This window comes from Hyla sarda, chromosome 3 (assembly GCF_029499605.1).
Source record: "Hyla sarda isolate aHylSar1 chromosome 3, aHylSar1.hap1, whole genome shotgun sequence".
NCBI lineage: Eukaryota > Metazoa > Chordata > Amphibia > Anura > Hylidae > Hyla > Hyla sarda.
Window position 1 is genome coordinate 238,531,183 of NC_079191.1, and position 26,256 is coordinate 238,557,438.

General features: G+C 44.7%; 1 protein-coding gene across 7 annotated transcripts in view; it reads left to right on the plus strand.

Moving 5' to 3' along the window:
- Nucleotides 1-26,256, plus strand: part of FIG4 (FIG4 phosphoinositide 5-phosphatase) — a 653,436-nt gene that overhangs the window by 446,990 nt on the left and 180,190 nt on the right. For 6 of the 7 annotated variants that reach the window (XR_008891311.1, XR_008891312.1, XM_056566306.1 and 3 more), the window contains exon 21: nt 3,692-3,887. Coding sequence is in view for 5 of the 7 variants with exons in the window: in XM_056566306.1 (XP_056422281.1) it covers nt 3,692-3,887 (196 nt within the window). In the remaining 2 variants the exon portion in view is untranslated. The remainder of the gene's footprint in view (nt 1-3,691; nt 3,888-26,256) is intronic. The other variant, XM_056566309.1, reaches the window with a different exon arrangement.

The window sequence follows — 26,256 nt, forward strand, 5'->3', positions numbered from 1 at the left end:
TTCTTTTGCTGTCTTCTTCTAAAATCATTCAGACTTCTAAAAGATCTGTTCAATTATTAGTAATGTCCCTTTCAAACAATCTCTGTGTGTACATATTTTATATTTTTCATCATACAAGTCTCTAATTTATATATATATATATATATATATATATATATATATAAGCAAAGGCAATGATTTTTGTGTAGGAAGTGAGAGGCGGTGAAAATCCAGTTATAATTGCATTTGTAAAGCTATATGCCTGTTCTGCTTGGAGCTGTTATGACATTTATAGGCAATTCCTGTGAAGGTTAAAGAACCTCTGAATAAATGTTAAGCCTCTCATTGCCAAAGAATCAATTGCTGCATTTCTCCTGTAAAGTGCTAAATTGTCTTACTATATTAGAATGGTGTGCTGTACACTTGCCTTTTTAAGACCCAGTACATTTGCTATTTTGCTATACACGTGTGCAGTGTCTCACATGTCTTTTCTTTTCTATGAAATATACAGAGTGGGCCATTTACATGGATATACCTTAATAAAATGGGAATGGTTGGTGATATTAACTTCCTGTTTATGGCACATTAGTATATGTGAGGGGGGGAACTTTTCAAGATGGGTAGTGACCATGGTGGCCATTTTGAAGTCGGACATTTTGAATCCAACTTTTGTTTTTTCAATAGGAAGAGGGTCATGTGACACAACAAACTTATTGGGAATTTCACAAGAAAAACAATGATGTGCTTGGTTTTAATGTATTTATTCTTTCATGAGTTATTTACAAGTTTCTGACCTCTTATAATATGTGTTCAATGTGCTGCCCATTGTGTTGGATTGTCAATGCAACCCTCTTCTGCCACTCTTCACACACTGATAGCAACACCGCAGGAGAAATGCTAGCACAGGCTTCCAGCATCCATATACACTGCTATATACTACTATATACACTGCAGGAGAAATGCTAGCACAGGCTTCCAGTATCTGTAGTTTCAGGTGCTGCACATCTCGTATCTTCACAGCATAGACAATTGCCTTCAGGTGACCCCAAAGATAAAAGTCTAAGGGGGTCAGATCGGGAGACCTTGGGGGCAATTCAACTGGCCCATGACGACCAATCCATTTTCCAGGAAACTGTTCATCTAGGAATGCTCGGACCTGGCACGTTCCCTGAGTTTTTCCAGCAAGATGGGTCACAACCACATTATGGGTGTCAGGTCTGAGCATTCCTAGATGAACAGTTTCCTGGAAAGTGGATTGGTCGTCATGGGCCAGTTGAATGGCCCCCAAGGTCTCCCCATCTGACCCCCTTAGACTTTTATCTTTGGGGTCATCTGAAGGCAATTGTCTATGCTGTGAAGATACGAGATGTGCAGCACCTGAAATTACAGATACTGGAAGCCTGTGCTAGCATTTCTCCTGCGGTGTTGCTATCAGTGTGTGAAGAGTGGGAGAAGAGGGTTGCATTGACAATCCAACACAATGGGCAGCACATTGAACACAGTTTATAAGTGGTCAGAAACTTGTAAATATCTCATGAAAGAATAAAGTTACGTTAAAACTAAGCTCATCATTGTTTTCCTTGTGAAATTCCCAATACGTTTGATGTGTCACATGACCCTCTTCCTATTGAAAAAACAAAAGTTGGATTCAAAATGTATGACTTCAAAATGGCCGCCATGGTCACCACCCATCTTGAAAAGTTTCCCCCATCACATATACTAATGTGCCACAAACAGGAAGTTAATATCACCAACCATTCCCATTTTATTAAGGTGTATCCATATAAATGGCCCACCCTGTATACTGTATTCAAGTACCGCCCAAATATAGCAGATTATGTAAAACACAGATGCACTGCGTTTATGCAAAAAAGCACTTCCCTGATGTGTTTTTACGGTATTATTGTTTTTCTTTTAAGCTGAGAGGGACTGTTTATTTTGAGAAACAAAAGTTGAGCTGGGATTGGTTGCCATCTGTCTGAGACAGAGGAGAAAAAAGAAAAGCTGCCAGGGTGCTCCCTAGTTTAGTATTTTGAGGAGTAGTTAACCCGCCACCACACCTATAGTGCTACACTAACCTTGTCAAGTTGTGCTATTGGATAGGCACAACTCTATGGAGAACACAGGTTTTAGGTATATGCATTTGGCAATGATCCTTGTCCGCGTATCCTGCAGTGCAGATCAGAAAATGGCAAAGGGCAAGGGGAAAAAAATTGGGTCTAAATTGAGCGCTGCTGCCTGATTAATAACAATCAATGTCTGGTGTCCTCGTCTGGCCACACATGCTAGTGTGACGTATATTTTATACAACTCACCAGCACGTGGAGCTAGATCAGGATGCCAGAAGTTAATTGTTATTGGATCTGAAGAAGGCCATGTGAGCGCTAAAATGCTTTGACCATTTATGTACTTACCAAATAAACCTATAAGTCCTGTGCAACTGTGGCGGCTAAAGAATTCTTATGTAAATGAGACAGCAGCGCATGATTTAGATACAGTTTTTTTTTTTTTTTCTCTTTTTTTTGCTCTTCGCCATCTGTCTGAGACAAAGATCACACATTTTTGTTTCAGACAAATTGATAAATCTAGGCTATAATGTTAATGGGGACAGTGGAGTTTATTGAAGACTCCTTTTCCCTCTTCTATGTTTGATATTTACCTCTTGTATTCTTTGTTTGTACTGGATATAAATGGTCTCAGAGGTATATGGTTGTATACTTGTTCCAGCACACTTATGGTAGGGTTATACGTAACAGATCCATCCGCATCGTATTTTATCCTGCGTATCCGCTGGTGACTCGACCTTGGTGTGCCCTCCAGCTGTGACCAAAAGCTCCCTGCCCCTGGCCTGCTTGTAGTGACAATCCGCTGTTCCAAGTAGCCGCGCATGGGCCTGTGAGTCACCACACGCATGCGCAATGTACTCAAACATTGCGGCTGCTCTGCGATGTCTGGGTACACTGTGAGCTTTTGGTCTCAGCTGGAGACACACTATGCGTCGGGTCACCAGCGGATCCGCAGCGTAAAGTACACTGTAGATCCGTTATGTGTGACCCTACCCTTAAGAGTACCTGTCATTTGGAAACACTTTTGACATGTCCAAGCCAAGTGTTCAAACCTCAATCATGTCACGTGACACGAAGTCGGGAGATAACACGCTAAGCACAAACTTCTCCTGGTCGTTCTCCTGATCAGTTCAGGTCTAAACACTGAGACCCCCGCCAAAAACTTTTGACAAATGGCTAGGACATTTCAAAAGTTTTTTTTCCAAATGACAGTGTCCAGGCAACAAAAATTCTCCTTCTTTCAAGACAGTGTTAGCCAACCTTTAGCAGCAGCAATGTCTATTGTTGGCCAGTTATTAGCTTTGTAGACAGGTCCTGCTGTGACATTACATCTCGGAAGCAGAAGGAAGAAGTCAGTAACTGGGGACCCTATGTTGCTGGTACTTAGGCGAAATCTAGAAGTATCACTTGTTTTCTCCTTTTAAATAACCCCTAGTTGAATGTAAAAAAAAATTTCTACTGTAATACCCCTTTAAAAGTAATATGTAATAAGAAAATGGCCTATTGTTTAATTCAAGTTTTTATCTTATACATGTTTTTGAAGAATGTTTAGTTATGTATTTTCTAATTTTCATGTTACTGAAATAATCATTTCTCATTAAATCTGTTGTAGGTCAAATTGTTACATTTGTTTCTTATTTTTGCAGCAGCAACACAAACCGAGAAGAAACTGTATTACAGCGCAAAACTGCAGCAAGTGCTCCTCCTCCCCCAAGTGAGGAAGCTGTGTCTAGTAGTTCTGATGATGACTCTGGAACTGATAAGGAGGATGATGGGGCAGTATCTCAACGCTCTACACCTGTGAAAATTACAGATGTCAGTGACAACCCCAAAACAGCAGAGGTGAGTGTATTAGTTCACAATAGACTGGATTAATTTACTGTATAATACCAATATTCTCATGCAGTCATTCAATGTATAAACTAGCTATTTTCAAAGTGAGAACCTTCTGGGCTTGTGCAGAGTTCTACTATTCTAATAACTTATCTCTTCAAACCCATAATAATTGTCATTGATCATCAGGTGCTAAATGAGGAGACTAGAATAAGAAACGGGGATTGCTCCTTGTGTAATAACTTTTGATTGAACCCAGCCAAATACTAACTTCATTGGGCTCTCATATGTTTGAAATCAGGAACATCTCGATTGTATTATGTTCAGGGACCCATCTAAAAATAATGTAGAAGCAGAGAGGAAGAATTTATTTGCACTGCCAGTTCCTATCTCAATGTAATGGTCTGGACTGTCAATGTGGTTTCCGGACACTTCAGCATAGTTACATAGTTACAATAACACTTTTTGGAACTCATTCCCCCTTCATCAGATTAAGTAAAATTTACAACACAAATATCTAATGTATTAATACATACAAACAAGGTGCTAAAACTATTTAAATTCAAATTAAAAAGGTGGTTTGGATGACCTGATCAAGTGTGATAATCAATCAATAAATCTATAACCAATAACATTTTACATATAAACATATGTTTTTATATTATTCTTTGTCTCTCATATTACACCTGTATATGTGTGTGTGTCCTTATATATATGTCAATACAAATAAATATGTGTCAATCCATATATGTATATGAGATGTTTATATTGATATTTCCTTAAAGAGGTACTCCGGGGAACTAAATCCATAGCCCATCCTTTCCCTCTTACCAACCTATGCATTAAATATCATTCATTAGCTATATACAACAGTTTTCCTCTTTCAGCTGTCACTAACATGGAAGAAGTGTGAGAAAAATTCATTTTTTAGATCCACGTTGTCTCCTCAGTGAGAGCAGCCCCTCCCATCAAGACAACATCACCTGATTTCTGTCTGATTTCTGATTGAGCTAGAGCTCTGGCTGCACAGACACACGTCCCCTCCCTGTGTGAGGAGCTTGTGAGAGAAAAGCAGTGAAGATTCTTAGTCACAACTGAGCACATACCGTAGCTGCTGTTTTTCTTTTGAATATGCTGCCATTTAGAACACAAAAAAATTCATAGCAGGAGGTGGCATAAAAGAAAAGACTTGTACAGTGGCCTAGATTTATCAAACTGTGTGAGAGAAAAAGTGGAGACATTTCCCCATATGCAGCCAATCACAGCTCAGCTTTCACTTTACCTCAGCTTGTTAGCTGGTTGATGTGGGAAAATCCCTCCACTTTTTCTCTCACACAGTTTGATAAATCTCCCCCAGTGTGTGTGTGTGTGTGTGTGTGGGTGGGTGTGAGTGTAGGTGTGTGGGTGGGTGTGTGGGTGTGTGTGTGTGTGTGTGTGTGAGAGAGCTGCAGTGTAAGCCTGCACACAGATAGTGAAAGCAGTTGGCTGGCAGCCATTACACAGAGCTGAATTCTGGGAGTTGTAGTCTATGCTGCAGATAAGGAAAAAAAAGTATTTAGGAGACATCAGGGGCCAAAATAACTGCCAAAATCACATGAATAACTACAGGAGACACATAACAGGTATTGTGATGGCTTTGGGGCATTTTTATTTTTCTTAACTTCCCCGGAGTACCCCTTTAATAGTTTGAAAGACACTCATTAAACTATCCACAGGTGACATAAAGACAATAAAATATGATTATTTTATGCATAAAACATAGTTTATGCAGAGTTAAAACAAGGCCTCTTCCTACCTGTATATTGCTATGTTTTATGAAATGCACCTTTTGAAACATGTAAGAGTTCCTGTGAACAAATGAGTCGTGTTTTTTAATACAGATACTTTGGAGGTGTAATTAGCTTTTGCTTTTTTTATATTCCTGTAAAAGTCAGGCTACTTTAGAAAAATCAGAAATATTATGACTTCGACTTTTTGTGTCACGATTAAAACACTACTCTCTTTGAGACCAACATCTCACATGGGTATGATCTGTTTTTTAACCCCTTAAGGACTCAGGGTTTTTCCGTTTTTGCACTTTCGTTTTTTCCTCCTTACCTTTTAAAAATCATAACCCTTTCAATTTTCCACCTAAAAATCCATATTATGGCTTATTTTTTGCGTCGCCAATTCTACTTTGCAGTGACATTAGTCATTTTACCCAAAAATGCACGGCGAAACGGAAAAAAAAATCATTGTGCGACAAAATCGAAAAAAAAACGTAACTTTTGGGGGCTTCCGTTTCTACGCAGGGCATATTTCGGTAAAAATTACACCTTATCATTATTCTGTAGGTCCATACGGTTAAAATAATACCCTATTTATATAGGTTTGATTTTGTCGCACTTCTGGAAAAAATCATAACTACATGCAGGAAAATTTATACGTTTAAAAATGTCATCTTCTGACCCCTATAACTTTTTTATTTTTCCACGTACAGGGTGGTATGAGGACTCATTTTTTGCGCCGTGATCTGAAGTTTTTATTGGTATGATTTTTGTTTTGATCTGACTTTTTGATCACTTTTTATTCATTTTTTAATGTTATAAAAAGTTACCAAAATACGCTTTTTTGGACTCTGGAATTTTTTTGCGCGTACGCCATTGACCGTACGGCTTAATTAATTATATATTTTTATAGTTCGGACATTTACGCACGCGGCGATACCACATATGTTTATTTTTATTTTTTTTTAAACAGTGTAACCCTTTATTAACACTTTTTTTTAACTTTTTTTTTGCAGTGTTATAGGTCCCATAGGGACCTATAACACTGCACACACTGATCTCTCATCCTGATCACAGGCGTGTATTAACACGCCTGTGATCAGCATTATCGGCGCTTGACTGCTCCTGCCTGGATCTCAGGCACGGAGCAGTCATTCGTCGATCGGACACCGAGGAGGCAGGTAAGAGCCCTCCCGGTGTCCGATCAGCTGTTCGGGACGCCGCGATTTCACCGCGGCGGTCCCGAACAGCCCGACTGAGCAGCCGGGATACTTTCAGTTTCACTTTAGAAGCGGCGGTCAGCTTTGACCGCCGCTTCTAAAGGGTTAATACCGCACATCGCCGCGATCGGCGATGTGTGGTATTAGCCGCGGGTCCCGGCTGTTGATTAGCGCCGGGACCCACGCCATATGATGCGGGATCGCCGCGCGATCCCGCTTCATATCGCGGGAGCCGGCGCAGGACGTAAATATACGTCCTGCGTCGTTAAGGGGTTAAACTGTGCACGTCTCATTTTTAAACTTTTCAAATTTTTTAACTAGACCGCAAAGGGCAATAGCTTAACTTTTTAGCCTGGAGTGTTATACCGTATTTATCGGCGTATAACTTGCACTGGTGTGGCCGAATGAAGCACAAGTGCGCGAAAAAGCCGGTTATTGCCTCTGAGCGCACACAAGTGATGTCCTCCTCTGATCCAGCGGTCATTTCCACATAGGAACGCGAGTTGCCAAACCCGGTGGTGAGTGCGGATTGTCTTTTTTATCTTCCCACATATGACTTGCACTGGTGTACAACACCCACCCTCATTTTAACAGGAAAATTTGAATTAAAAAAATTATGTAAAATAAATTATATGGAAGTTCCGCCCCCCCAAATTCCCATTTGCCACATCATCCCGCCTGCTTCTCAGATTGATCCCCTATGCCACATAATTTCTCCCCCTTTATCATCCCCTGTGCCACAACATTTCCCCCTCCCTGATTCCCCATGTGCCTCATCACTTCCCCATTTGAGCCTCATCAGTATAATTTCCCCCTTTGTGCCTCATTTCCCCCATTGTGCCTCATTTCCCCCATTGTGTCTCATTTCTCCCTTTTGTGCCTCATTTCTCCCTTTGTGCCTCATTTCTCCCTCTGTGCCTCATTTCCCTCTTTGTGCCTCATTTCCCTCTTGTGGCTCATTTTCCCCTTACCTGGCTGTTCTTTGGCAGGCGCAGGTTTAGTCCACTGACTAGTCACTTCCTTTTCCGGCTCCTCTGCGCAGCGTCAGAGTCATAACTCATTATTCCCTGCAGCTGCTGCTCGTCACTGATTTAAAGGGGTTATCCAGGAATAGAAAAACAGAGCTACTTTCCTTCAAAAAATGCTCCATGTCTGTCTCCAGGTTGGGTGTAGTTCTGCAGGTCAGTTGCATTGAAGTGAATGGAGCCAAGTTGTAAAACCACGCCCAACCTGGAGACAGACATGGACCTGTTTTTGAAAGAAATTAGCTGTGTTTTTCTATTCCTGGATAACCCCTTTAACCCCTTAACAACCACGGAAGTAAATGTAGGTCCTGGTGAGGAGGTACTTTACGCACCAGGACGTACATTGACGCATTATCAGTGATGCACTGCAGGTCCCTGCTGCTGATTGCAGTTGGGCACCACCGGTAATGGCAGACATCAGCGGTCATGCTGATGTCCGCCATTAACCCTTCAGATGATGTGATCAATACAGATTACGGCATCTGTGGCAATGCACACGTATAAATTGATGATTAAATCGCCCACGGCGCTGCCGTGATGAACCGTTCATATAAAATGGCGGCTAGAGGTCCCCTCACCTGCCTCCGGCCGTCTCCTGCGGTCTTCTGCTCTGGTCTGAGATAGAGCAGAAGATCGCTGATAACACTGATCAGTATTAGTAGTCAAATGATTGCTATAGATAGTCCTCTATGGGGACATAAAAGTGTAAAACAAAAGTAAAAAAAAAAATGTAGAAATAAAAAGTTAAAAAAAATTTAAAAAAATCCCCTCCCTTAATAAAAATGGAAATTGTCCCTTTTCCCCATTTTACCCCCCAAAAAGCGTAAAAAAAATAAAAATAAATTATAAACATATTTGGTATTGCAGTGTGCGTAAATGTCTGAACTATCAAAATATAATGTTAACATAATGTTAATGATCCCATACGGTGAACGGCCTAACCGTAAAAAATAAATCCAAAATTGCTGCTTTTTTGTCACATTTTAATCCCCAATTTTTTATTTTTTTTTATAAAAAGTGATTTAAAAGTTTTATATATACAAAAAGTTTTTATATTGTTACGGCCGCAACGCCCTCTCCCATAGAAATGAATGGAGGGGGCGTGGCGTGACGTCACGTCCCCGTCTCGGAAGCCCGAAGCTTTCAGAAAATGCAGACGCAGCCACACATAGAATGCGGGCTGCTGCAGGGAGATTGCGGGGGTCCCAGCGGCGGGCCTCCCGTGATCAGACATCTTATCTCCTATCCTTTGGATATGGGATAAGAAGTTTTTGGCTAGAATACCCCTTTAAATGGGCATGGTCATGAACTTTTTTTTTTTTATATATGTTGTAGTATATATGTACTACAACATATCTTTAATACATTTTCATTATTTTTTATTAAAATGCTTTAATTAACGTTTGAAAACCGGCTACTAGGGGTCTCCCTCCTAGGGGCCAACTGCAGGCTGGCATGACATCACGCCTGAATTCGGACTGATGCCGGCCGAGCATCGGTCCTAATTCATTCAGCCTGCGCTCGCTCCCTGCCTGTCAATGTGACAGGCAGGGAGCGAGCACATTGGCTCCCTGGCCGGCCGGCCGGCCACTCCTCCTGCACATGACGCCGACGCCGCTGCTGCCCCTGCACGCTGGACTGTCTGGCAGTATGTATGGATCTGTTTTAGTGGAGAGCGGGGGTTGGGGGAGAGCGGGGATCGGCATTTTAACACGGGGGGATCGGGGAACAGACGGGGGCACGGGGTAGCCTAACTAATTGTTTTCTGCACAGGGTGCCTCCAGCTGTTTCAACACTACAACTCCCAGCTTGCCCTGACAGCCAATAGATGTCAGGGCAAGCTGGGAATTGTAGTGGTGAAACAGCTGGTGGCACCCTATATAGATGAACTAAGGCCGGAAGTCGCCCTCCCCAGCAGGCATCAGTGCCGTGGTGCCTGCTGGTGAAGTCTGCCTGGTAGTGAGCACACTACCAGGCAGACAAAAAGTAATTTAAAAAAAAAAATTAGAGAGGGGAATAGGGATAGATGGGTAATAGGCAGGTATAGAAAAAAAAGGATGGTGGGAGCTACCCTTTAAGGCCAAAATGGGCTTTAAGGGGTTAAAGTGGCCACACAACGCCGACTGCTTGTTAAAGATCAGCAGCCCGGCTGCGGCCACTCTAGAACAGTGACCAGCGGCGGCTGCTGCTCCTTAGTTTGGGTGTTGTGTCTGGGTCGCAGCAGCCACTGCTGGTGACTGTTCTAAAGTGGCCGCGGCTGGACTGCTAATCTTTAACAAGCAGCCGGAGCTGCAGCCACTATAAATCAGTGACCAGAAGATGTATTGGCATATATTTTTATTTTTAAAAGTGCTTGTTATAAGCCTATAAACACGGTATATCTGTAGTAGCAGGAGACCTAATTAAGGATGTACTTACCTACTGGGAGTTGCGAGATCTACCTACCCTCCTAAGGACATAACTGCTTATTGATGGTATGGGTGAGGACTGCCTAATAAGGGAACTACCAAACTACTGTGGGGGACATACCAGTCTACTGGGGAGCTTACCTGCATAGTGGAGGGGGGGGGACTTACTACTTTGGGGGACATATCTGCATTACTACATACCTACTGTAGTACATACCTGCCTAATGGTTGAGATATATACCTATTGTGCAACATGTCTACCTAGGGAGGAACTACCTACCTATCTGTGGGACATACTACCTAATATGGGAATTACCTGCCTACTGTGGGGGATATACCTACTTTATAGAGAACCTACTAACCTACCAACTTTTACTGTGTAGGACAACAAAGTGGGAAATTATTACAGTTTGGTGGCCTAGGACTCTCACTGACAGTCGGGGGCCTGTTCAGGAGATCTGTCCTTCCCCTGTGTGATCAGGCACTTATTCCTTAGTCTGGAGATAAAAAGTTTTTCTCTGGATAACCCCTGTAAGACCAATGGAGCAGAGAGTACGGAGGAAGAGTATGTGATCTATAGTATCAAATGCAGCAGAGAGATCTTAAAGAATCAATTGAGAGAGACTGCCTTGACATCAGGAAATCATTACTGACTTTGGTTAGAACAGTTTCTGTGAATTATAGGCAGTGGAGGCTCTACCTGCGGATAGGGGATAAATTGATTAGCACTAGACATCTTCTTTAACCCCTTAATGACCACAGACGTATGTACGTCCTGGTGCAGAGGACGTACATTTACTTTCTGTGTATGACCGTGAGCATAGGAGCGGTGCTTGTGTCATACACGGCCGGTTCCGGCTTCTAGCAGCAGCCGGGGACCCGCCGATAATGGCCGACATCCGTGATCGCGCTGATGTCCGCCATGAACCCCTCAGATGCCGTGATCAGTACAGATCACAGCATCTGTAACAGTGCGCATGTTAAAATAGATGATCGCCTGCAGCGCTGCCGCGGGTACCGGATCATCTGTAACGGCAGACGGAGGTCCCCTCTCCTGCTCTGGTCTGAGATTCAGCAGACCAGAGCAGAAGATGACCGATAATATTGATCAGTGCTATGTCCTATGCATAGCACTGAACAGTTTTGGCAATCAAATGATTGCTATAGATAGACATAAAAAGTGTAAAAAAGAAAAAAAAAAGTGAAAAATCTCCTCCCCCAATAAAAATGAAAATTGTCTGTTTTTCCCATTTTACCCCCAAAAAGCGTAAACAAATTTTTTTTATAAACATATTTGTTATCACCACGTTCATCCAAGCTATTAAAATATAATGTTACTGATCCCGTACCGTGAACGGCGTAAACGTAAAAAATAAAAAAAATCTAAAAATGATGCATTTTAGTCGTATTTTATTCCAAAATTTTTTTATAAAAGATTATCTAAAATTTTCATATATGCAAATGTAGTATCGATAAAAAGTACAGATAACGGCACAAAATTTGCCCTCACAACGCCCTATATACGGAAAAATGAAAAAGTTATAGGTGGTCAAAATAGAGCAATTTTAGATTACTGATTTTGTACAAAATAAGTTTTAGATTTTTTTTTTTAAGCGGTACAAAAATATAAAAGTATCTAGCCATGGTTATCATTTTAATCGTATTGACCCACAGAATAATGAAAACATGTAATTTTTACCGTAAAGTGTACAGTGTGAAAAGCCAAAATGTGCAAAATTGTGGTTTTCATTTAAAATTCCTCCCTAAAAAAATATTTTTTTGTGTTTGCCATACATTTTATGGTAAAATGAGAGGTTTCATTACAAAGTACAATTGGTCACACAAAAAAATGCCCTTATATGGGTCTGTAGATGGAAACATAAAAGAGTTATGGATTTTAGAAGGCGAGGAAAATTTTACCTAGTCCTTAAGGTTAAAATTGGCTTGGTCCTTAAGGGGTTAAGGCCTTGAAGCCTCCTAGCTAAGTATCTAAAGTGAGTAGCGATGTGTCTATAGGGATGGGCTACTGGTGCTGACCTCCATAGCCCTGAGTCTTGAGTGTAGGGTGGCAATTAAGCAAGGCCTGCAATCTGAGATGCACTTCACTTATTCAGGTCTGCCCAGGGGACCTGCCAGGTATCTCATAGACTGCAAGCCTCAAGATGCATTGTGACATAGGTAATTATCGGTAAGTATGAGCTATAAAAATATATATATTTATAATATATAATATATGTATAAAAAATGTAAGCTGCTGAAGTAGGGTCCTAGAGAGAACTTAAATTGTGTCCAGTCTTCCACCATATGCACAACCACCTCCGCATAACAATCTAATAATCCATTGGTGTTTAAGGTAGAGACTATACCGATTTACATCACAAGTCACTCAGCACACTACACGCACTGCTGCCACGTGGACTCGTTGGCTGGCCCTTCTCAGTCGGCAAGCATTTGCATGCTCCATTGGTCCGTGTGGCAAGCTATTCACCTGTACAAACTGTATTATCATTTGAAACCCCCGCCGCTAGAAATAGCTTTCATATAAGCGCTGCGCCCTAGACTTTGTTACATTTTAAAACTATTCCTTATAGAGGATACAATCTAACTTATCTGCGCAGAACTGTTAACCTCCCTGGCGGTATGATTCTGTCTGGAAATTTTTTACCAAAAGCGGTACAATTTTTTGCACTGAATTTCACATCTCCCCCCGCCCACTTCACATCTCCCCCGTCACATTCCCCCTCCCCCTTGTCACTTCCCCCCCCCCTGTCACATTCTCCCCACTCCTTGTCACATTCTCCCCCCTCCTTGTCACATTCTTCTCCCCCTTGTCACATTCTTCCCCCCCTGGTCACATTCCCCCCCATGTCACATTCTCCCCCTTCATGTTACATTCCCCTCCCCCTGTCACATCCCCCCCTTGTCACATCCCCCCCCCCTTCATGTCACATTCCCCCCTCTGTCACATTCCCCCCCCCCCCCGTCACATTTATCCCCCCACCCCTTCTCACCTTGTCTTGTCCTGCAGCAGCATACACTGGGTTTGCCGGGCAGGTTTCAAACCTAGTGTATTTTCTGCAGAACAAGTCCTTTCCCCTTCAGCCAATCACAGGCTTTACACCACTACGGCCTGTGATAGGCTGAAAAGGGAAAGGTCCTGTAAGATGAATAGTGAAGAGAGCAGGGACCAGAGCGCACGGAGGGGAACGACATCTGCAGGGACCGGGATTAGGTAAGCAAAAGTTTTTTTTATTTTACTCCTTTTTCCTTTTACACTTAGCTCAGTGTTTTTCTAACAGGGTGCGTCCAGCTGTTGTGAAACTACTACTCCCAGCATGCCCGGACAGCCTTTGGCTGTTCGGGCATGCTGAGATTTGTAGTTTTGCAACAGCTGGATGCCCCCTGGTAGGGAAACACTGACTTTTAGTATTTTTCTTTACCTGCTCTGGCCGGCCCCCGCCACGGGAGCCAACCGCAGCAGATAATCGCATGTTTTCCAGGGGGCCGCATCGCTATATCGCATTGCTTTTGGTTAAGTGGGTACAATATTAATTGCAAACATTCAATTACAGCTACTTCTGTAGTAATTTGCACCCTGTGGGGGAGATTAATCAAAACCTGTCTAGAGGAAGTTTCCCTATAGCAACCAATCAGATCGCTTCCTTCATTTTTGAAAAGCCCGCTGAGAAATGAAAAAATAAATCTGGTTGCTATGGGCAACTCAGCAACTTTTCCTCTGTACAGGTTTTGATTAATCTCACCCTGTGCTGCCTTCTTTTTATAACCAATATACCTTGGGCATACCTTAGACTTACCATGCTCCAGAAACAAATTAATTATAATTTTTATAATTTTTTATACGTATTATGCAGGTGGCATTTCATCCATATTCATATGTGCATGTTCTTTTATTATGTAAGTTTTGTTTTACATTTTTAATTGTATAAATTGGTGTATTGTTAGTATCAAGGGCCCCGTGTCTCACCAGATTTACCCTCTTAATAAGTTTCTATATTTGTATTATAAATTTTTTATCGGAACCTGATATAATAATTCCTGGTGACCTTAAGCGCCAATCACTTTTTTCTATATTGTTTTCCCGCGTTGGACACCTTGATGTCTGTTTTGGCAAGCTCAGTCGATAGTTGTCCATCTGCAAGTGAGCCTCCCCATATTAGTTTTTTCCAATTATCATTTTTTTTTGTTTTGTTTTTATTACACACACCCTACTAGGAGCATTGAGGGGACATTATCAGTATCTTAGGGGAAATAAGGGGGCATTTTAGTGAGTGATGGGCAATGAGGGGACTAGCTTTCAAAGTGTGGGACAATGAGGGGGCCATATTACTTTTAAGTAGATAGGATACTGGGCAACTTGGGCCTGCAAAACATTAAGAGAAAGACCTTATTTCATGCGGTATAAAAACTCACACACAAGCAGGGGAGAAAAGACAGAGAAGCAGGGAAGCGGGCGGGGATGACAGGCTTTTTGTATCTGAACAATACTTCTGATCACATCCGCGGCACTAACGAAACAAGTGAAGGGTAGGGACTTACTCATGATATATACATTTTTAAAAAACAAAAGCACAAGCAGTGTAAACAAAGATACCTAAAAGATAATAAATATAAAAAGCAAGTGCAGCAAACTACAAGAGCTGTATTTGTTTCTGTCATTGAGACCAAGTGGACCCAGAGCATTAAAGGGGAACTCCGATGGAAAAAATATGTTTTCAAATCAACTGGTGCAAGAAAGTTAAACAGATTTGTAAATCACTTCTATTTAAAATTCTTAACCCTTCTAGTATTTATCAGCTGCTGTATACTACAGAGAAATTTGTGAAGTTATTTTATGTCTCACAACAGTGCTCTGTACTGACACCTCTGTCCGTGTCAGGAACTGTCTAGAGCAGGAGAGGTTTTCTATGGGGATATGATTCTAATCTGGATAGTTCCTGACATGCACAGGGGTGTCAGCAGAGAGCACTGTTGTCAAAGAGAAAAGAAATTCACAAATTTTTCTGTTTTATACAGCAGCTAATAAGTACTGGAAGGATTAAGATTTTTTTAATAGAAGTAATTTCAGGCACCAGTTGCTTTGAAAACATTTGTTTTCTACTTGTTTCAACCGGAGATCCCATTTAAGTCTCAGGATCCACCTGGTCTCAGTCTGTAACAGCAGTTTTTCCTATGTCTCCTCCATTATATTGGGGAAATACTCTCTCTATACCTTTAAAATGCAGGACGCATCACCCCTACTTTTGCTTCATCTATGATGCATATCTTTACCTGGACGTTTGAGCACCGGACTCTGTTTTCCTACATGCCTTAACCAGGACCTGTCCCCTCTTCTGTTCACGCTGCAGTACTATGAGTGCAACTTTGTTTACTTACCTAGCTGTGCCCAACATTGTTCTAATTTTTTTTGACAATATTACTGTGTGGGGCAGTGAGGGGCTATATTACTAAGTGTGTGGCACTGAAGGGCAATAACTAGTAAGTGTGGGACAATGAGGTGGCATAATTACTAAGTGTGGGCAATAACAGTATCTATCTACCTACTGGTGGCTTCTACTTAATGGGGAAGGGGGATATTCCCTACCTACCTTATAATGAGGAGGGTGGGTCCCTACATATCTGCTGGGGACTTGTGCCTAATAGGGAGTATTCCCTACCTACCAACTGGGGGGAGGGGGTTACCTAATAGGGGGATTCCCTATCTATTTACCTACCTACTGAGGGATACCTAACCTACCTATCAACTGGGGAATTCTCTACCTACCTACTGGGTGCTTTTACCTAATAGGGGGATTCCCTATCTACTGTGGCCCTCTGCCTAATAGACTAGGGGGGATTTGTTACTTACCTACTGGGGGCTTCTACCAAATAAGGGGAATTAACTACCCTTGGTGGCATCTACCTAATAGGGCAAATGACCTAATTACTTATGGCATCTACTTAATTGAGGGGGCTAGCCCACCATCACCCAATACCCTTCCCCCTAACACACTTACCTATACACTCATACTCCGCAGGGCACCAAGGGGGTATTATTTAGCGCACAATCAGTGGGGTAAAGTTGAGGAAAGTTCCAAGAAATGTGCAGAGACTATCATGTTGTTCTTGAAGATTCTGCGGAGATGAGTCATGGTTGGAAGAAACTTTCATGGTAGTCTGAGCCAGATAAAAAAAAAAAAAAGGAAAGACAATGACTCCAGGAAGATACCTAGAGTGAGTCACAGGATGTAACTGCACTGTTACCTCATATACGATCTGTAGCGCCTGTCAAGAACAGGTCTCACCACTGTCTGTGTTCAGTTGTTTTTATTCAGTATCAGTATGATAGTATTATCCAGTCATTATGTGGTAGTAATGGTAGTGAACAAGTTGAGCAGTTGCTCACAGCCTCCAATCAGATTGCTTCTTTCATTTTTAGAAGGACATCTGGAAAATTAAAAAAGCAATCTGGTTGCTATGGGCAACTGGTCAAATTCTTCTCTGCACAGGTTTTGATAAATCTCCCCCAATGATTCTAAGAAAGAGCTGAAGATCAGGATTCATAGAAGAACCTTCCAGATTTAAAGATTGTTTGTATGGAAGATGTCAGGATCCGGACTAGCGGCTGGTGAGGACATTGGAGGTGGATCCTCTGTACCAGAGAGGTGATGGCGCGGGTCGTACTGGGGAATCGGTTCTAAGTAGTTACTGGTCTTCACCAGAGCCCGCTGCAAAGTGGGATGGATTTGCTGCGGCGGTAACTACCAGGTCGTGTCCCCCAGTAGCGACTCGACCGCTGAGACAAGCGTGGTACAAAGGACAAGGCAAAGGGAAGGTCAGACGTAGCAGAAGGTCGGGGCAGGCGGCAATGGTTCATAGTCAGGGGCAACGGCAGAAGGTCAGATACACAGGCTAGGCAAATACACAAAACGCTTTCTCAGGGCACAAGGCAACAAGATCCGGCAAGGGGAGGAAGAGGAAGTGAGTATTTATGCATTTTAACTAGATAGGGCCTGGCACCAATTAGTGGTGCACTGGCCCTTTAAATTTTAGTGAGCTGGCACGCGCGCGCCCTAGGGAGCGGGGCCGCACGCGCCGGGAGGAATACACAGCAGGACCCGACTGGTAAGTGACTTGGGATGCGACCCGCGGGTGGGGACGTCCCGCCACGCGGATCGCATGCCCGCCGCAGGCAGGGGGACAGCGCTCCCGGTCAGGGACAGTGACCGGAGCGCTGCTACAAGCCGAACGCCGCGAGCGCTCCTTGGAAGCCGTGGGACCCTGAGCGCTCGGCGTTAGAGTACCCCCCCTCCTTAGGTCTCCCCCTCTTTTTGGAGCCCAGGAACCTATGGATGAGCTCCTTGTCGAGGATATTGTCCTCGGGCTCCCAAGACCTCTCTTCGGGGCCACAATTCTCCCAGTCAACAAGAATTTTTTTTTTTTACCTCTGACGACCTTGGAGGCGAGGATTTCTTTTGCCGAGAAGACGTCAGAGGACCCAGTGACAGGAGCAGGAACGGTGACCTTGGGGGAAAAGCGGTTAAGAATGAGAGGTTTGAGAAGGGATACATGAAAGGAGTTAGGAATACGAAGAGAAGGAGGAAGATGGAGCTTGTAGGAGACAGAGTTGATTTGACTTTTGACTCTAAATGGCCTGAGGTAACGAGGACCCAGCTTGTAGCTAGGGACACGAAACCGAATATATTCGGCAGAGAGCCACACTTTGTCACCAGGGGCAAAGACAGGAGGAGTTCTTCTCTTCTTATACGCATGTTTCATCATGCGAGAAGAGGCCAGTGAGAGCGACTTTTGAGTCTCTTTCCAGATAGAGGAGAAGTCCAGGGTCAATTCATCTACGGCAGGAACTCCAGATGAAGTGGGAATGGGGAGGAGGGGAAGCGGGTGACGGCCGTACACCACAAATAATGGAGACTTGGCGGATGACTCAGAGTTTTTGAAATTGTACGAGAATTCAGCCCAGGGTAACGGGTCGACTCAATCGTCTTGGCGGGAGGAGACAAAATGTTGCAGGTAGTCGCCAAGGATCTGGTTCACTCTCTCCACTTGTCCATTGGACTGCAGGTGGTAGGCGGAAAAAAATTCTATTTAATCTTCAATTGGGTGCAGAGTGCTCTCCAGAATTTTGAGATGAATTGAACGCCTCTATCAGAGACGATATGCGTGGGAAGTCCGTGGAGACGAAAAATGTGCAAAAAGAATTGCTTCGCCAACTGTGGCGCAGAAGGTAGACCAGGAAGCGGGACAAAATGAGCCATTTTGGAGAATCGATCAACGACCACCCAAATGACAGTGTTGCCATGGGATACAGGAAGGTCAGTGACGAAGTCCATCGCTATGTGGGACGAAGGCTGTTCGGGCACGGGCAGAGGAAGGAGAAGACCCGCAGGCCTCACGTGCACAGACAGTACAGGACCGTTCAAACTCAGTCACATCTTTTTCAAAGGAAGGCCGCCAATATTGTCTGGGAATCGACTGAATGGATTTTTGGATTCCAGCGTGATTCGCCAAGTGGGAGGAATGACCCCATTTGAGAGTCCGGAGGCGAAGCCGTGGAGGGACATAAGTTTTTCCTGGAGGAACTGGCACTAGAGAAGAAGGAGCAGCAGAGATCAGACACTCAGGAGGGATGATGTGTTGAGGAGGGGCTTCAGCTTCTGTGGCATTGGTGGAACGTGATAGGGCATCCGCCCTGACATTCTTGTCTGCAGGACGAAAATGGATCTGGAAATTGAAGCGGGCAAAGAACAACGACCACCTGGCCTGGCGAGGATTGAAGCGCTGGGCGGGACTGTAGGTAGGACAGATTTTTGTGGTCAGTGTAGATGGTGATAGGATGAAGGGATCCTTCCAGGAGATGTCTCCACTCCTCTAGTGCCAACTTAATGGCCAACAGTTCACGGTCACCAATAGCGTAGTTCCTTTCAGGAGGAGAAAAAGTTTTAGAGAAAAAAACGCAAGTGACGTTTTTTCCTTTAGCGTTTTTTTGAAGAAGGACCGCCCCAGCTCCTACCGAAGAGGCGTCTACCTCAAGGAGGAACGGTTTCACAGGATCGGGCCTAGTCAAGACTGGGGCGGAGGTGAAGGAGGCCTTAAGGCGAGTAAAAGCTTCTTCCACTTGGGGAGGCCAGGATCTCGGATTCGCATCTTTCTTAGTTAGTGCCACAATAGGAGCCACAATAGTGGAGAAGTGGGGATGAATTGACGGTAGTAATTAGCGAATCCGAGGAAGCGCTGGATAGAGCAAAGTCCTGAGGGGCGTGGCCAATCCAAGACCGCGGAGAGCTTGTCGGGGTCCATTTGAAGACCTTGTCCTGAGACCAGGTATCCCAGGAAAGGAAGACAGCTACGTTCAAAGAGGCACTTTTCAATTTTGGCGTACAGATGGTTAACATAGAGGCGCTGGAGTACTTGACAAACATGGAGGCGGTGTTCCTCTAGGTTGAAGCAGAAGATTAGTATGTCATCAAGATAGACCACTACGCAGGTATACAATAAGTCCCGGAAGATTTCATTGACAAAGTCTTGAAAAACTGCAGGGGCGTTGCAAAGACCAAATGGCATGACGAGGTATTCGAAGTGGCAATCTCTGGTGTTAAAAGCGGTTTTCCACTCATCTCCTTCACGAATTCTGATGAGGTTATACGCGCCCCTGAGGTCAAGCTTAGTAAAAATCTTTGCTCCGTGCAGACGGTCAAAGAGTTCCGAGATGAGAGGCAGAGGGTAGCGGTTCTTTACAGTGATTTTATTGAGGCCGCGGTAGTCAATACAAGGGCGTAGTGACCTGTCCTTCTTGGCAACAAAGAAGAATCCTGCTCCGGCAGGAGAAGACGACTGTCCTGATGAAACCTTTCTTGAGATTCTCCTGAATGTACTCCGTCATGGCCTTAGTTTCTGGAGCAGATAGAGGGTAAATCCTGCCACGTGGCGGTGTGGTACCAGGGAGCAAGTCAATAGGACAGTCGTAGGACCTATGTGGTGGTAAGGCCTCTGCCTGCTTCTTGCAAAAGACGTCAGAAAAGTCCTGATAGGCCTTCGGAAGGCCGAGCAATGGAGAAGCGATGGAGACTTGGCTAGTAGGTACCGACTTAAGGCAACGTGTGTGGCAGGAAGAGCCCCAGAATTTAATGTCCTCAGTGGTCCAATCGAGGGTAGGAGAGTGACGATGGAGCCAGGGCAAGCCTAGAAGGATGTCAGAGGTGCAGTTTGGCAGAACAAAAAACTCAATTGTTTCTTGATGGAGAACCCCCACGGTCATGTGCACGGGTTCTGTGCGGTAACGTACGGTGCAATTCAGGTTTTCTCCGTTAACCGAAGAAATGAAGAAGGGCTTGATGAGACGGATAACAGGGATGTTAAACCTGTTGATGAAGGAGGCTTTAATGAAGTTTTTTGCTGAACTAGAGTCCAAGAAGGCCTCCACAGAGAAGGAGGCTTTAGCGGCTGGAGAAATCCGTACTGGAATAGTCAGGCGTGGAGAGGAAGAATTTACACCCAGTGACGCCTCTCCCATGTTCACTAGGTGCGAGCGTTTCCCTGACAGTCCTTTAAGAAATGTTCAGAGCTCGCACAGTATAAGCATAAGTTCTCGTTCCTCCGGCGAGTCCTCTCTTGCTGGGTCAGGCGAGACCGGTTCACTTGCATGGCCTCCTCAGCAGGAGACACAGTAACAGGCTGCAATGGATGCTGGAAGAGAGGAGCCAAGCGTGGGTTTCGCCTGGTGCGAACAAGATCTTTCTCCTGGTGGAGCTCCTGACGTCTTTCAATGTAGTGCATATCAATTCAGGTAGCCAAATGGATGAGTTCAGTCATGGAGGAGGGTATCTCTCGTGCGGCCAGACAATCCTTAACGTGGCTGGATAAACCTTTTTTAAAGGTCGCGCAGAGACACCAGGGCCGGACTGGGGATAAAAACCAGCCCTGGAAATGATTGCATTCCAGCCCCACAATACATTGTGCCAGCCATCGGCCACCGTGTGCACAGGCGTATTACTTTATGCCTGTGCACTTTTTATATATATATATATATATATATATATATATATATATATTATTATTATTATTATTTTTTTTTTTTTTCATATATGTCACAGTATAGTTCAGTATAATATAGTATAGTTCCCCACATTAGGTGCAGTATAGTTCTCCACATTAGGTGCAGTATATAGTCCCACACATTGGGTGCAGAATAGCTCCCCCACATTAGGTGCAGTATAACTCCCCCACATTAGTTGCAGTATAGCTCCCCCACATTAGGTGCAGTATAGCTCCCCCACATTAGGTGCAGTATAGCTCTCCACATTAGGTGAAGTATAGTTCCCCCCCCACATTAGGTGCAGTATAGTTCCCCCCACATTAGGTGCAGTATAGTTCCCCCCCACATTAGGTGCAGTATAGCTCCCCCACATTAGGTGCAGTATAGCTCTCCACATTAGGTGAAGTATAGTTCCCCCCCCACATTAGGTGCAGTATAGTTCCCCCCCCCACATTAGGTGCAGTATAGTTCCCCCCACATTAGGTGCAGTATAGTTCCCCCCACATTAGGTGCAGTATAGTTCCCCCCACATTAGGTGCAGTATAGTTCCCCCCACATTAGGTGCAGTATAGTTCCCCCCCCAATTACGTGCAGTTTAGTTCCCCCCACATTAGGTGCAGTATAGTCCACAACATTAGGTGCAGTACAGTTCCCCCACATTAGGTGCAGTGTAGTTCCCCACATTAGGTGCATTGTAGTTCCCCACATGAGGTGCAGTAGAGTTCTCCACATTAGGTGCAGTATATAGTCCCCCACATTAGGTGCAGTATAGCTCCCCAACATTAGGCGCAGTATAGTTCCCCACATTAGTTGCTGTACAGTTCCCCCACATTAGGTGCAGTAGAGTTCTCCACATTAGGTAGACAGTATAGTTCCCCCCACATTAGGCGCAGTATAGCTCCCCCACATTAGGCGCAGTATAGCTCCCCCACATTAGGCGCAGTATAGCTCCCCCCACATTAGGCGCAGTATAGCTCCCCCCACATTAGGCGCAGTATAGCTCCCCCACATTAGGTGCAGTATAGCTCCCCCCACATTAGGCGCAGTATAGCTCCCCCACATTAGGCGCAGTATAGCTCCCCCACATTAGGCGCAGTATAGCTCCCCCACATTAGGCGCAGTATAGCTCCCCCACATTAGGCGCAGTATAGCTCCCCCACATTAGGCACAGTATAGCTCCCCCACATTAGGCGCAGTATAGTTCCCCCACATTAGGCGCAGTGCAATTCCCCCACATTAGGTGCAGTATAGTTCCCCCACATTAGGTGCAGTATAGTTCCCCACATTAGGTGCAGTATATAGTCCCCCACATTAGGTGCAGTATATAGTCCCCCACATTAGGTGCAGTATATATAGTCCCCCACATTAGGTGCAGTATGTTCCCCCCACAGACATACAGCCTTCAGCCATATACAGTGTATGGCTGGATGCTGTATGCCTGTTTACTGCCCCACTTCAGTATTCCGACCAACGCTCCGGGGTCATGATCTACTGCTATGGCTCATAGCCTATGATTGTGACCCTGGAGCGGTGGTCGGCATACTGAAGATGACGTGCCGCTGGTCACTTAACTACCATGAGGGCGCGTCCTCCTCACCGCTCCACTGTGCTGTATTACTATGGGCGCACGCACGGGACATCAGTGACGTCCCTACGTGCGCTACTTCCCGGCGGCCCCTGCTTTTTTAAAGTTAACGCGGGGCCTGGCGGCCGCACAGAGGTGACCGGGCATCCTTGTGTCCCAAAAAGATTTTTCGGGACACAGGGATGTCCCTAATGTGACTGGGACCCCCTGCGGGCAAGGGGCATGAATCAGGCGCTCCATGAACTCCAATGGCCCTGGCAGCCGCTGAAGGGGGCAAAAAATGCGCAGCCACATCTCAAAGCGGCCCCAGGGCCGCGGCCCACTGGGAAATTTCCCGATATCCCTGTCGGCCAGTCCGGGCCTGAAAACCACTGTAAACCCGCCCATATGAATGTACCTTGTACATTCACGTGGGGGGGACCCCAAACCTTCAGCTGTGGCAAAATGACAACTTCCAGAATGCACTGACAGACCTTACATGCTGGGAGTTGTAGTTTTACATTAGCTGTAGGCACACTGGTGGGAAATCACTGAGTTAGAAAACAGATTCCAACCAGTGTGCCTCCTGCATTTGCAAAACTACAACTACTAGCATGTATGGTCTGTCAGTTCATTCTGGGAGTTGTAGTTTCGCAACAGCTGGAGGCACACGGGTTGGAAACACTGAGTTAGGAAACAGACTCTAGCTCAGTGTTTCCCTACCAGTTTGCCTGCAGCTATTTCAAAACTACAATTCCCAGCATGGCCAGACAGTCAGGGATGCTGGGCGTGTAGTTCTGCAATATCTGGCCCTTCAGATGTTGCAGAACTAAAACTCCACGCAAGCCTGGACAGTCTGGGCATGCTAGGAGTTGTAGTTATGCAACAACTGGGGAAGAACTGTTTGGAGACCGCTAAGTAGTGGTCTCCAAACTGTAGCCCTCCAGATGTTGCAAAACTACAACTCCAAGCATGCCCAGACTGTCCAGGCAAGCTGGGAGTTGTAGTTCTGCAACATATGAAGGGCCAGATATTGCAGAACTACATGCCCAGCATCCCTGACTGTCTGGCCATGCTGGGAATTGTACTTTTGCAACATCTATACGCTCCATTAAAATCCCCTGCAGTTCTGCTTTCAATAGCTTCTTGTCTCTGAGCTGCCTACACTGGAAGCTTCTGACTTAAGTGGCAGGACGGGGCTGCCTGCTTTTCCTGTCACCAGAACAGTTTATGTTAAACTATGTGTGTGTGTCTTAAAGGCGTGCACTGTTAAAAGCAGCACTCGTCCCGGGATCTGGACCATTTTACCCAAATTCCCTGATGGGCTCCATAGCAGTGGTGTTCTCTGCCTCTATGGTAGGTATTCCAATGCTTAGCACCCACTAGGTCCGTGGCATCTAAAGTGGACTGCCCCTCCATAAGTAGACCACTGCTTAATCTGAATGTTTTTTAGGTAACCTAACACTGCATTTATGTGCACCGTGGTTTTAAATGCTAGCTAATGAAAAGAAAAAAATAATTATAGATATCTTGGATAAAGGAGGAGCATTATTGTAGTTCACCCCAATTAGCAGAGGGCAAGATTTAGGCCTGTGTAAGGGATAATGCAGACTTTACCTTTTAAACCTTTAGTCCATAGAAATAGAAGTTGCAGCAATCAAACAACTACGGTAAATGAAAAACTGCCACCAAAAGCTATGTCTAAAATGCTCCCTAACCATGTAAAGGCTTCAGGTGCCCATACATCTTATACTAAAGTCGCTGGTGGGTTCTGCTGACAGTTTAAGGTATATTTTAAAGAAAGAAGGTTTGGGTGTGTTAGATTTGCTCAACCCAACACTTTTGTTGTTAGAGGGATACACTGGCACCAAAGTGGTTAGGCCGAGGCTTACTCCTCTCTATAGGGCAAACGTTCATGTGTATGGGGAGGTTGAGAGAGGACTGTCGTCCAAGAGTTATTGAAAATGTATGACCATTTTTATAGGGTAGCATACATTTTTAAGGTTGTTGTCCAAACAAAGTTATTAATAATACATGTTCAGGGTGGTGTGGGATAGCAAAAAAACAAAACAAATCTTTTACGCTTCCCTTACCACCTCCAGAATCAGAGAGCTCTGGTCTGTGGAGTTCTTCTAGGTCTATAGACGTGACATCTAGGGCTACCGTCAAAATGGTACAGCCAGTACCCCCAGTAATGGACCCGGTCTCCCTGGGACCCCTACACCCCCCTGCAGCAGCCCCAGCACAGAAACAGAAGAATGCTGTTTAAACAGCCGTCTCCTGCTTCTGTACGTACAGTACGCAGATTGCGTTTGTAATGTATGTACAGGCTACAAAAGGGCTCCTGTATCTACATGAGGCAAATTGCGTACATAATTTATGCATAGGGGCAGAGACTTACGCTAGAGCCGCGTGATGACATCATTACATTTCGCGGCCTGCGAGAGAAGTCCCGCACTGCTCCGGAGTATCCAGGGAGCCTGGCCTCAGCGCAGGATTGTCGGAAAGGTGAGTGGGATTTTTGTTATTTTATTTTTTAGAGCACATCAGGGGGCACTACCTAGGGGACAATATCTTATGAGGACATTACCTACTGGGGGCACAATCTACCTATTGGGCCACTATCTACTGGGGGCATTACCTACTTGGGGGCACTATGTACTTGGGGGCATTATATCACTGGGAGCATTACATACCTGGGGGCATTACTTACATATTGGGGCACTACTTACTTGGGGATATTACCTACGACCTACCTGGAGGCATTACCTTCTACCTACCGGGGCATTGCCTACCACCTCCCTTCCTGGGGGCATTACCTACTACCTACCTACTGGGGGCATTACCTACCTGGAAGCATTGCTGGGGGCATTACCTACCTACTTATAGGGAGCATATCTGGCCTACTGAGAGCTTCTACCTTAAAGGGAGGATTCCTTACCTACCTACTGGGGACATTAACTATTAGGGGAGAAAAAATTACCTACTCACCACCACCCAATCCCCCAAACCTTCCCCCTAAACAACCAATCCCCCTACCCTTCCCCCCCCCCCCCCCCAACACCCAATCCCCATACCCTTTTCCCCAACACACCTACTTTCTTATATTGCAGGGCACCTAGAAGGGCATTATTTGGTGCACTGAGGATAGGAAACGTCTGGAGCCTAAGATGTTTGTTGTCTGGCAGATTCTGTGGAGACGAGTCATGGTTGGAAGACCTTATGATGGTCTGAGAACAAAAGGAAAGAGAACAACTCCAAGAAGATGCCTCATGTATGTCAGTAATTGTAACTTCATTGTGATCACTTATCTGCACTGATCTGCAAAGCATGTGCAGAGCTGGT